The sequence below is a fragment of the Centroberyx affinis genome, unplaced genomic scaffold (genome assembly GCF_046629955.1).
Source record: "Centroberyx affinis isolate AG114_WGS23_722 - 3 ecotype Tasmania unplaced genomic scaffold, CSIRO-AGI_Caff_v1 ptg000971l_1, whole genome shotgun sequence".
Classification (NCBI taxonomy): Eukaryota; Metazoa; Chordata; class Actinopteri; order Beryciformes; family Berycidae; genus Centroberyx; species Centroberyx affinis.
In genome coordinates this window covers 94,610-107,550 of record NW_027279542.1, presented here as the reverse complement: position 1 = coordinate 107,550, position 12,941 = coordinate 94,610, and the positions used below count along the sequence as shown (strand labels likewise).

The following is a 12,941-nucleotide window of genomic DNA, read 5'->3' as shown; positions in this document are numbered from 1 at the left end:
TCAGCTCAGATGGGACCTGCTTTTGTTGCTGAAGCCTCAAAAACTGCACCATCATTTTTTTCTACAAGACAATAGAAAACATCAGATGTTCTCATATACAGTATAATCACAGGAGACACTTTACCAGAATTTGTCAGGTGTATTATTTTGTGCGGGCCTGAAACAAAAGTGGTTCTTACTTGTACTTCATAGTACTTCCACTCCCAGCAGAGCTGTACAGTGTCTCTGTACACTGGCACATTGAACAATGCCTTTGAAGGAAATGTGATACTGTCACTCAAAAGCCTCTTATGCTACATTTAATTACAGCTCAAAATCTTTACAAGTTCACTGCAATAAACAATCCTCAAAAGACACGCATGTTATGGATGGTAGGTATCAGATACTCCTGCCATTGCCCTTAACCAAGGCACTGGCCTCAGAATTGGGGTTGGTCCCTGGGCACTGCATTGTGGCTGCCCACTGCTCCTAAGTAGTTAGGATTGGTCAAAGACAGAGGACAACTTAACGGTAACTTAACGTTATTGTTCTATGTTATTACAGGATGCTTTGCATCGATGAATCCTGTAATGTACTGTACATATCACTATACAGTTTTTAACCTATGAATGTTAAATTGATAAAATTAAATATTTTATAATGTAGCCTACCTCTGTATGTTTGAATGGAATTCTTTTATATATATATATATATATATTATAATTTGATGGAAGGTTTCCATCACACTGAGAACCAACAGCTGCAAACATTAAAAAAAAAAAAAAAAAGTGCAGTCCGGTCTGGATTTGGGGTTTGGTTGGTGTGGCTGCTCTTTGCTGTCTCCCTGACCCCGACTCCCTCAATCTTTTGTTGCTATGATACTGAATATATAGAATGGACATTAACTTTAAAAGGTGATCGTACAAAATAACAACCATAATATTTATTATACAATGGCCTGGCTGAATACTTTATTCTGATTGGCTGGAGGGATGTTGGTCATTTCAGATAACCACATGGCTCTGACATAGCTCCTTATCACAAGGATGCCAGTTAGGAGATGGGCATCACTTTTATGGCATCAACAACATCTTTAGCAAAACCAGGAATACACTTATTTTAGCTTTATTAATTTGTACACATTGAGTCACCTGAACTCTGCTGGTCTGTCTCCTCTAATCTGTGACTCCTGCCTCCGTTTGGCTCTGTTAAACAGATCAGTGCGTGTATTCAGAAGTTACAGGACTGATGGCTGTCTATAGGAGACTTTTTAAATTACTATATTCAGTTTAACTCAAAGATAATATATGATAGGCTGTACCACTACAAATTATTTAGCTAAAGCTAATATTTAGTTACAGCTAATCAAACAACAATTATAGCTACATATTCCTTCACTCTCCTTGCCCTGCTAGGTAGCAATAGTTACACTAGGCTACAGTAATTTCAGTTACAACGATGGCTCATGTGAAAATGCCAACATTTCCGTCTGTTTACTAGTTAAATTCCCCTGAACATGTTGCTTTATCGCTCACATTGGGTTGAAAATAAGACGGAATGTCTAGATGATTCTTTCTCGACAGTTTCACAACACAACCTGTCAGCTCCGCGGCTCAAATTGAACTGTCTGTATCTGTCATTTGATTGTGTGTTTGTTTGATGTGCCCCAGCTTCCCGGTTGGGTGGAGTGGAGTTTTTAAGCACTGTGATTGGCCCAAAGGTCCAAACACCGCCCAGCCGGCAAACTATGTGTTAAACCGAAATTAAGCAGTTGTTTAAACGCTCTGTTTATTTTTTCAGAACTGGAACGCGCGTTCCTTTGTCAAATTCACTCTCGGAACGCTGTTCTGATGCTTTTTTCCTCTGTGAAAAGATTCGGGGCTAGTCAAAAAATATTCCCGACCGGTCCGCAGTTAGAGCGGCCCGATGTCCCGATGGCCAGTCCATCCCTGAATACAGGTGCGTGTACCCCCCGCCCTCGGATTAGCTGAAAACTCCAGATGCACTATATTCTCTAAAATGATTAAATATCAATAATAAATGGCTTACACATGAAGAGGGATGAAATGGGGGATGGCAGTTTTACAAAGGGGATGGTTTTTGACAATTGTTATTTCAAGGGGGATGGCATCCCCTCGCATCCCCCCTCAAATCGACTACTGACTGTAGGTCTTTTTGGAACTCTGAAGAACTGGTCCCCACTGACTTCAGTTGTTTTGGAGAAGGCTGCTATGGAGTTGTGCTGGCAACCTCCCTGTGTGTTATATGGACACACTTCACCTGTGTTTCAACTGGCATGAGGGTGAGTAGATGATTGACAGAATTTTCAGTTTTGGGTGAACTATTCCTTTAATGTTGACGCTATTTCATTAGCAATAAGGTCGCTAGTTTTCAAAGCTGCATCACTAATATCTGTGAGTAAAAACAGACTGCTGTTCAATCACTCCAACAATTCATTTATCTTCTCTGTTTTAAAAATGAATTTGATCATTTCCAGGTCTTGAATAGTTTGGGAATTTGAAAACATATCTGCAAAAGTATGGAAAATGTTGTGGTTCAGGTCTGATACACACATAATTATAGCTTGTATGTTGTTGTAGAGCCACTTTGAGTCCACAGTTTTTGTTGATATGAAGAATAATGTTCAGATAGAGGGACGCTCTTATTACCCAGCCGCTGTCAGCATGCATTATATCAAATATCGACCAAAATCAAATCCAGTCAAGAACATAGGGTCTGGGAAAAATATAGAATTTTAAAATGGAAACCGTGTAGGAACCCTGCCAATCATCTCACATATTCTGAGATTTGTCGCTGTGAAGAACAATCTTCATCTATACAGTGATATGACCTAGTTAGCAGGGGCAAGATGTCTATCTGCGTAAATCATATTGAACACCAGACAAAATCTTCAAAACAAATCAAGGTCTGGAAAAAGTATGGAATTTTTTAATTGAAAATGTGTAGGAACCCTGGAAGTAAGCTTTGCTTGTGACTGTATCCTGGGCGCATCGTGTATGTTGCACTGACCAATAGCCCTTCAAACTTTAGGCAATTGGGATCCATAATAGGTCATCCTGAGCCTGCTACTCTTATTAGAACAGTGGGACCCCCAGCACTGCATTTTATTAAAAATCAGAATGAGGGCGCTCAGGTGACGCTGCAGAAAAACGTAACAGAACACAAACTTGCCATTCACATCTGTAATCCGACATATATGCATTACAAAGAAGCCAGACATGGCAAATAAAGTTCAGTAAAGGTGGAATTGAACATAGCCTACCCTACCTACCACGTTCTCAAAGATGAGGAGATACAGTAGATACTGAAAGGTAGGAATCCAGGAGTTTAATATGAAGACAATAATTAATTTATAAAGTGGCACATTTTGATTTTATTAATCAAACAGGATTAAAATGTAGAATCTAGTCTTCGGACCATACTCCGAAGCAGAAGGTGGCGGTAATGCACGTATAACGCTGGTTGCCAACCGCCCTTAAAATACAAGAAAAAGAAGAAGAAGAAGTAGTAGTGGTGGTGGTGGTGGTAGAAGAAGAGGAAGAAGAAGAAGAAGACAATCAGTAAAACAGAGGAAGACGCACCCGAGATCTAAGGTAAGTGAACAAAAACAACTTTAAAAAAAAAATAGGCACGGAGAGGAATAAAAGGCAATATGTTGAATGTTTTCATAGATTAATTAGTCTAATGAATGAATTGTACACTATTCTTTTTCAAGACGAATTAACGCTGTTTTGGCAGGTCAGTAGCTAACGTTTGCTAGCTAACTTTTCCCCTTAGCTGTTTGGTCGGGGAACTTCACCAGTGTCAAGCCAGTCAAAATGAAAAATATATCTCCGGTCACAGCTTTCAAAATTAAATGCTCATTGACAGACATTTGTTGAAACGTCTTTGGTGCCATAGCGACTCTCTTATTTTGAAGGCAACATTTGTATATTTCGGTCTTTCTCTGGTTGACTTGATGCAGCTATGAACTTTGATAGCTAACGTTAGCAGGTTAACGCATTCGGTTATGCGGCTGTAACGTTCAACGTACATGCAAAATCTTGTTGACTCCTTTAACGTTACGTTTTCAGTTGAATTGCTTCGTTATTTTTTACTAGCCATTTAGTTAGCTACTACACACACGTCTACGCTGCTAGCTAGGTAAGCCAGGAAGTTCTTTGGCAAGCTGTGTGTGTTGGATGGTACTTGCTGGTGCAGTCTGTCGGAACAATCATTATTACGATACGTTTCGTTTATTCTAGTATGACAGAACGGCACGCCAAACTGCTAAAACATATGGCAGTTCAATGTTGCCTTGCTTATCGGCAAACGTACACAAGGCGTAGAACACGACATAAGGTGTTTTGCGAATTATTAGGATCCACTCTTCAATTCGGCATGCACCAAATACACCAAGCAGCACTTATATCAATACAATTTTAACTTTTAGAATTGGTTCACTTGTTCCGCCAAAATACACCATGTTGGGCGGCTTTGAACCGTATGAATCACTTCTATAGCTTAAGTTGAAATTTTGAAATGCTGCTTGGTGGATCATATGAATTTCAGGAACACCCTAACGTTTTGGCATGTCTTAAGTCAGGTATATGGCAGGTGTATGGCTATTATAGTGAAATGCAGTAGTTGGTGGTAGACAAAATTTGTATTAATGTAAGTTAGCCTAATAGTAAGTGAATTTAAAGTACTTAGTATGGACTTTTCCTCTGTACTGATTATTTTATATCAATTAACCAATATGAAACCTGAACAGTGAAGCAGAATTGAACCAAGCAGGAACCACAACATGCCAGTAAAAATTTTTTTCCATCATTGGGCAGTATAAAATAGAGGTAGGTTTACATAAGCATTTCACAAAATTAAAGGTTAATGCTGAAACCATTAGTTGAAAATGAATCAGTTATAATTGGTTACAGCTTCACAGATGATAAGATTAGCTGCTTTTCTCAGTTTCATATTGTTATAAAATATTTTCTTTTATTTGGCTGCTGGGCAGCCTAAGTAAGCAATTTGAAGAGTCACTTTGGGCTCTGGTAACTTGCAATGGGCATTTGTCATTACTTTTGACGTTTTGTAGACTAAATGATTAATTGATTAATTGAAAAAATAATCAATAGATTAATGATAATGAAAATAATCGTTAGTTGCAGCCCTATAAAGGTTAAATGTGTAGGCCTAATATTTCCGATTTACTTAAGCATAATATGACTAGTAAATATCAGCAGAGATTCCCGAATGTTAGTGAATGAATCAAAGTGAACAGCCATGGTGCACATGCTGCAGGGACCTCTGCATTCGAAAACACAGGAGGGGCAGAGGCTGTGTTTTTGTTGTTGTTTGAATGCCCTCCTACCATACCAAGGTCCGATCAAAATCTGGCAGTTTGTTTTTGCCTTGCTTATTGACAAAAAACAGACATCGAAAAATATAATTTGAGACTTAATAATTGAGACCTAATATATACTTTTTCCAAATATTTTTAAATGCCAGTGTTTTCAGAATAAAAAAACTAGGATTGTAAATACATTTTTTGCAATTTTCTCCCTGCAACATACTTCCAGCTAACAGCAGTACAACGGGCTACAGTGCGTTGATAGACAGGTGAAAGTCTCTCCCTCTCCTTCTCCTCCTTTTTGATCAAGTCAGCGCCATCAAAATGCCACGTAAAGTAATTTCACACATATCATATGATTACTGGCATAGATCAACAGTATGATGAGGCAAACAGAGCTCCTGCACATGTCTACTAGTCTATGTCTGCACGGGGCAGCCTGTCTGTGGATAAACTGAAAGCATTCATTGCGCAATATTGCGCTCCTGTATTTCCATGGGATATCCAAACATGAATATCGACAGCTAGTCGTCAGCAACACTTTTTTCAGATGAACCATGCCAAGGAGCTGCTTCAGAGAAATCCTGTGTGTGTGTGTGTTGTCTGGGTCGGAGGAATACAGGAGAGGAGGGAAAGTGCGTGCGTAAAACTAGGGATGCACCGATATGGAAATTTTGGGCCGATACCGATAGCCGATTTTTTTTGAACACCTTTACTCCTTTACTTTATTATTTATATACTTTACCTGTACTTTTATATACTTTTTTTTTTTTATTTCTTATTATTTTTTATTTTCAGTTTTTGCCTCTTTGCTGATCTGGAGTCCTCTGATAACCTGCCTCAGCAAATTGCAAAAAAAGCAAATTTTTTATTCCCCATCCAGTCTATCTTGGATGGATTGGATGGACTCTGCCTGCGGTCAGTTAGATCTCTTTGACATCTTTTCTTTTTGTTTGTTTCTTTTTCTTCTTTTTGCTTTTGACTGCTGTCACAAGAATATAATATTGCATTGTAATTAGAACACTTGAGCCCAGGGATGACATGCAGTGTGGCTTAGCAGTGTTGTGAAGGAGATGTTATTTGATTGGACAGCACGCAAGTCTTTTAACCATTTTCACACAGCCAACATGTAATGGTTGTAACCGATTTTCTGGGGATAACCCCCCCAAAGCAGGGTCAGCTAGTCCTGGGCTAAAGTCGGGGTTATCCCGCTTTGCAATTTGCCTGTGTGAAACATTTGTTAGCCCAGGGCTAAGGAAGCACTTGGCCTCTGGCTAAGTGCTGTGTGAAAAGCCATATTATCTCCATTGTTTTTAATCTGATTTACAGAATGTCTCTGCCAGCATTGCTTGCACAATTCAAATTTCTTCACCATTTCTTCATAACTGCGCAATATTATCAACTTGGCTCTGTCATAGCTCTGCGCACCCAGCAGCTTCTTTTGAATTTCATTCCTCTTTTTACAGGGCCACAGTCATTTGATACTCATTTAATACTCCCATTTTTCAGGGCTCAGCAGAATGCTCTTAAAATTGAATTATCCTGACCTTGTATAAACAGCAAGGCACAATTTAAGAGAGCATGGCAGTGTATGATGTTGTTTTCCTGGCAGTCTGCTACTTCCCCCTGGCCCCCCTTTCCCCATCTCTTATCCCCTCAAGGGGACAGTGTTCCTTTTGCTCAGCCGTGTGGAAAGCACTAGTCTGAGTGGACGTTGAGTTACAGTAGTGAGGACTAGGGGGTTGTATTGTACTGTGAGCAGTTCTTCAGCCACTTTCTCCTCTGTTCCCCTCCAGGTAGGCATGGCGATGACAGGCCAGAGCTCATGCTCCTCTATGAGTAACCACACCAAAGAGCGAGTCACCATGGCCAAAGTGACCCTGGAAAACTTCTACAGTAACCTAATTGCCCAGCACGAGGAGAGAGAGATGAGGTAACATCCCCAGATTGCATATGCATTCATGAAATGCTGTCTGACTGTATACTAACTTTAAAAACTTTAATAATTTTGCCAGACTAATTTTGATGACCATGATGTTTAATTCCAGGCTGAAATCTTGGTGAGGGCTTGCTCATAGCACATGGATGACCATCATTTAAAGTCAAAATGAAGTGAAAATTGCCTTATTAGCTAATTCTCCTTATCATAACACACATTTTTTGGCTGTAAAAAATACTGTCATGTTGGGTGAGATGTGTAATGGTTTGTGAGCACTCCAAGATTGGAGAAACTAGACATAGAGAAAACCGAATATTTAACAGAGTATGCCAGTATTATACTTTTCACCCTCATTTCATCATTTTTATCTATCTCTTTACATTAATCCATCCTGTTAACCATTTTAACCCATTTACAAGTAACTACTTTAGATTCAGGTTGGGTTTACCTGGCAGCTGCTGTGGAAAGTGGGCTTTGGTAATGCTTTTGTTGGTGGCTTCACTGAAGCTGCAGATTCCATGTTTTGTGCAGATATTCAATATCTTTAAATTTGAAAATTACTATGCAAAAAAACAAGAAAACTATTACCAAAGATTAGGCTAAATTCGTTTTTTAATGAAATGTCTGAATGAACAAAGAGAATATTGCAAATGCAAAATGAAAGTGTTCTGAGAGATACTGTTGGGCTGTGCCTATTTCATGCTTAATCGGCATTGACAACGTTTTTGCAAAATTAACCTACCCGGTGGTAATACACTATGATAAAGTGCAACCCTTGATTCACAGTCGGAGAAAGCAAACTGTATGTTGTGCGTGAGAGGGAGCACACAAGACGTGGTCTAGGGGACGCATGAATGCATTTAACTTTAGTATTGTTTTGTTAGGTAGTCAATTGGCTCATATAATTAGAACTCCAGCTGTCTTAACTGTACTTACCCTGCCTTGAGTCAGTAAAACTTTATTGGTCAAATACAGCGACAAGCTGCAATGAAAGAGGTTTAAGCCTTTACTGACAGGTAATAATATCGAAAAATTGTTAGTTTCTGACATTAAGACATTTTGACCATTAATGATAGCACCCCTATCAGGCTAATTGGGGTAACACTTGTAGTACAGCATTTGCACACAACTTTATATTATTGGGAAAAATTCCATGTCTGTATCACCATCCATCTCACAGGAATTTGTGAAAATGTATTCCAGGCCCTCACACTCTTCTGCCATTTTAGAATCATTTCACACACGGTTCAACGGCTTTATGAAACATATTTAGCAAGTTTTGTGATGATTGAACAAACAGATTTTGACTTTGAATTTGTTAGACCACGCCCATTTTTGGCATTCGTGGCACCCTGTTCAGGCTGAAGGCATGACACGTTTGAAATGCCATTCCAGACATGAGTGGTTTGAGAGTGATTTTGCAAATGGACTCTGATCTACCAGCTATTATGGTTACTAGATCATAGGCCACGCCCACTTTCACCAATGATGACCAAACTTCAGATTTTGACCAGTACTTGGTCCCAGACCATGTGTACCAAATTTCACATCTGGGTTTCGTCATCTGGGTTAGGAGATACAGTTTTCTGGCCTTTATGACGCCCCCTATTGGTTGATCTTACAATGGCTTTGCACACATGATTATTACACATATTTGAACATGTTCACCATGTTTCGTGATAATTGGACAATCAGTCATGAATAGGGACGTGCATTTTCAAAAATCAATTTGCACTGTTAGTTAACGATCAAATATCGATGTTTGTTACCACCCCCTAACTGATAATTTACCTCTTGTTTGGAGCCATCTGGGTGGTCAGCTGCTCCAAAGTTGCGTGACAACAAACTGAGCTTCTTGGGACTGACGGGCAGTGCTTGAGGGAGACAGTGTTCTGAATAGCCACTATAGGGCAGGATTAGACAAAATGGGCAGGCCAGGAGGCAATTAGGGAGCTCATATAAGGGAGCTAGAGAATAACCTCTTTCAAGTTGGAGAGTAAAGACATGGACATGCCAATATTCGATATTCAAAAAATTTCTGCCCGAACTCTAAAAAGCAAGCTGTTCAACCCTTGGGAAAAGCAACATGAACAAACCAAGAAAGAAGAACATTTTATGGAAAGTCATGGAATCGTACATCAAACCCTAACCCTGCTAGTAACTTCGCAATAGTCTATTAGAATTATAAAAATAAAGGGATTGGAAGCACCTTACTTGCGCTACGTTAAAATATTTATTAATGCTTCAGAAATGCATAAATGAACAACAGCGCATAATGAGCATCTGTTTCCTTAGACACATAAAACCTTTAAACCGCATCACAGTTCGATTGGAAGAGGACCGATACCTGCATTTTCAGGTATCGGTCCTTCAAATGGCATTGCTCTCACTTGGCCAAACAACAGAGCTAAGTGACTAAATGCTCCAGAGTTTGGATAAACTGCTCTAAACATGCTTGCTGTGAACACAACAGCTCTATTATTGATTGTTGCACTCTACACTTGTTTCAGGCAGCAGAAGTTGGAGAAGGTGATGGATCAAGAGGGCTTGGCTGATGAAGAGGTGAGTTTCAAGTTTGTTTATTTATATAGCCCTTTGTCTCAAAGGACAGACAATGAGCCAAACTAGGTCAAACTGATCAACAATCAACCATGAATGATGTAGGACAAACATCAGCAAGAGCAAAAACACACAAAAAACAGATTATAATAAGACATAACAGCCTACGTATTATACATAACCTAACCCAGTGGTTCTCAAAGTGGGGTCTGCAAAATAACTGATAAAACTGATACATCATTGATAAAATTGTGCCGCATCATTAAAAGTGCATATCTGCATGTGGGGACCACTTGTGCCACACTGTGCAATAAAACAAGTGTACCTTTGAGCCAATTACTCCCACCTGTTCGTTTCAAGCAAATAGAGATTTTGATATGTTGTCACTTTTCACATCAATTTTTCGCATATCTGTACATTTTCAGGCTGTATCAGGGCTTCACACTCAAGTTTTTCATAAAACTTAAAATCCATAAATCCACAGTCTTCTCTTATGTGAAGAGTATTTTATATTTTGAATTAAACAAAGGCGCTCAAATAACAGTTACACAATGTTAAAGAACAAGCCCAAGTTAAAGTAGTAAATTCATCTGGTCTCTCAGCTCTACTTGTACACAGAGAATCCATGGCATTTTTACAGGCATGAAATTACTGAATAAAATTCATCAATACATTTCTGTATTATCAACACCTAAAACAATATTATTCTATCATAACATACAAAGGTGTATAGATGATTTTCTCCTTGAAGTCTTGACAGAAAGCATCCTCCACCTGCTCCTCAACCACTTGAGAGCTCAATAAAGCTTTCTGAGCCGCTTGATCCAGTTTTATTTTGTTATGACTAATAGGGCTGCAACGGATCACAAAACTCACGGTACGGATCGTATCACGGTTTTGAGTCACGGATCGGATCATTTTTCGGATCAGCAAAAAAAAAAAAAAGGGTTAGGGTTAAACGCACTTTAAAAGTAGGTAGGTAGCAGCACTTTAAAACGAATGTAGACACATTGTAGTATTGAAGTATTGAATTGAATTAATTTAAAAATGTGCTGCTCTGATGCAGCCGCCTCTCTCTGTCTGTAGTCTCCACTCTGTAGTCTCGCTCAATGTCCCGCCCACAGCACTATCTGATTGGTTACACGTCACGAGTAACAGCCTATCAACAGTGAAGGCTCTGCCACAGACTGGAGCTTCTCCTAGTGGAGCTGTGTGTGAAGGGAAGGCAGCATGTTGCTGAAGTTGAAATAAACATCACAATCTTGCGATCTATTTCAATGATGACAAGCATGTCCAGTTTCCCAGTTCCACCACTGAAAACGCCCAAAGTCAAGTCACAGCCTACAGGATTTCACTCAACGGAGGAGAAAGCGACGGCTTTTAAATCAGTCGCTCGTCCTTTTTTTTTTTCTTCCCTTACACAATCATTGCGCTTCAGAGTAAAACACAGCAGCATCTGTCTGTCTGTATCTTTTCACTGCAACTCTGCATCGAGACTTAGGGAATTATTACTTTAAAAAGTAACAGCGGCAGTAAAACTGTATTTCACACTTTGATGGTTAAACTTTGCAATTAATCTGCGGTTCATATGCGTTCCGAACCGTGGGGGCGGATCCGTACGGATCACGGATCAACTACGGTCCGTTACACCACTAATGACTAATATAACTAAGAAAATAACCGTTAGGTTAATCGATAAAATAGTCGACAGATTAATCGATTACCAAATAATCGTTAGTTGCTAGGGATGTTTATGATTAATCAACGATAAGGATGTTTATGAGTAGGCCTAATCACTGATCTGTTATTTAGGTTGATTCTTGACTGTATGCAACCTCAATCATTGTTATCAAACTAATTTTTTTTTTTTTTGTGGGGTGTAACCTTTTTCTTATTATTTTGGTGGAGAAATGCAATTTTTTATATTGACCATGTCAAATAGCACAATGTAAACGTTCTGCACATGCTTGGTTCAAGAGTAAAAGTCTGAATCATTTGTCAACCCCAGCACCAGTGTGGCTGCTAGTGAAACGTAAAGGTATTCTGTCACTGTATCCTGTGGCTCTATATGCGCAGTGTTGGTTTTTTTTTTTTTTTTGGTGGTGACAGACCGACCAGACCAACAGAGTGATTTATAGTAGCTGCTGCATGCAACAATATGTCTCTGACCAGATTCTGTTTAAATTGCTGTCTCTGCTTTATAGAAACGTGTCCGACGTTCTCAACATGCGAGGAAAGAGACAGAGTTTCTTCGTCTGAAACGTACTCGACTGGGCCTGGAGGACTTTGAATCCCTCAAGGTGATTGGCCGAGGAGCTTTTGGAGAGGTAAACAGCTTTACACAAATACTTTGAAAGTGGTACCATGTGCCATTGTGAAATGCAGGTTTGCATTTCAACCAAACACTACAGCATCTCATCTCACACAACTTCAAAAACCTGCAGACTCTTGGGTCACAATGGCACACAGTGGAGAACCATTGGTCTATGAAGTCATTGGCTTAGTTTTCAGAGTATCTAAAATAGGTCAATATGCCTGCAAACCTGTATGAATTTTGTGTACAATGTATCAATTGTGAGATCAAAGTACATGGGTACGAGGAGTTGAGCTAGAATTTGTATACGGTTTAGGAAAATCCGCGCTCAGTTTGTTGCCAGGCAACCAAAGAAGCGCTGGACTGTAGTGATGCATTCCACGCGGATCTTATCCACTCAAGTTGAACTATTTTCAACTCTTTGCGCGATCATCCGCGGCAGAAAAATCCGCGATCCACCGTGGAGTTGGCGGTGAGCGTGGAATCCCCTCCCTTCCATAGGAAATAATGCCGTTTTGAGCGGAAATCGCTCCGCAATGTGGGGGGGTATTATGTCGTGTCCCCTGTAGTTCCTCTGTTCCCCCCCTAGGGGGTGCGCCCCCCAGTTTGGGAACCTCATAAAGACGTCCTTCTTCAAATATCTATTAAATTGTGCCACCAGCAACTGCTATACCTGACTGCCATTGCTCTTTTCCCTGCTCATCTATGAGCATGTGCTTTACACTCCTATCATGTCTGCAGCACTGACAGACTCTATCACTACATTTCCCAGCTGGAAATCTCCCCATACTTCCCAC

General features: G+C 39.8%; 1 protein-coding gene across 5 annotated transcripts in view; it reads left to right on the top strand.

Moving 5' to 3' along the window:
• Positions 1 to 3,510: 3,510 nt before the first annotated feature.
• LOC139646294 (serine/threonine-protein kinase 38-like) overlaps positions 3,511 to 12,941 on the top strand; it is a 30,141-nt gene continuing 20,710 nt past the window's right edge. For 2 of the 5 annotated variants that reach the window (XM_071522283.1, XM_071522279.1), the window contains exons 1-4: positions 3,511 to 3,593; positions 7,129 to 7,265; positions 9,782 to 9,833; positions 12,035 to 12,157. In XM_071522283.1, the coding sequence (XP_071378384.1) occupies positions 7,135 to 7,265; positions 9,782 to 9,833; positions 12,035 to 12,157 (306 nt within the window). In that variant the 5' untranslated portion in view covers positions 3,511 to 3,593; positions 7,129 to 7,134. Of the gene's footprint in view, positions 3,594 to 4,047; positions 4,144 to 7,128; positions 7,266 to 9,781; positions 9,834 to 12,034; positions 12,158 to 12,941 lie in introns of those variants that run through there. The other 3 variants (XM_071522280.1, XM_071522282.1, XM_071522281.1) reach the window with 3 other exon arrangements.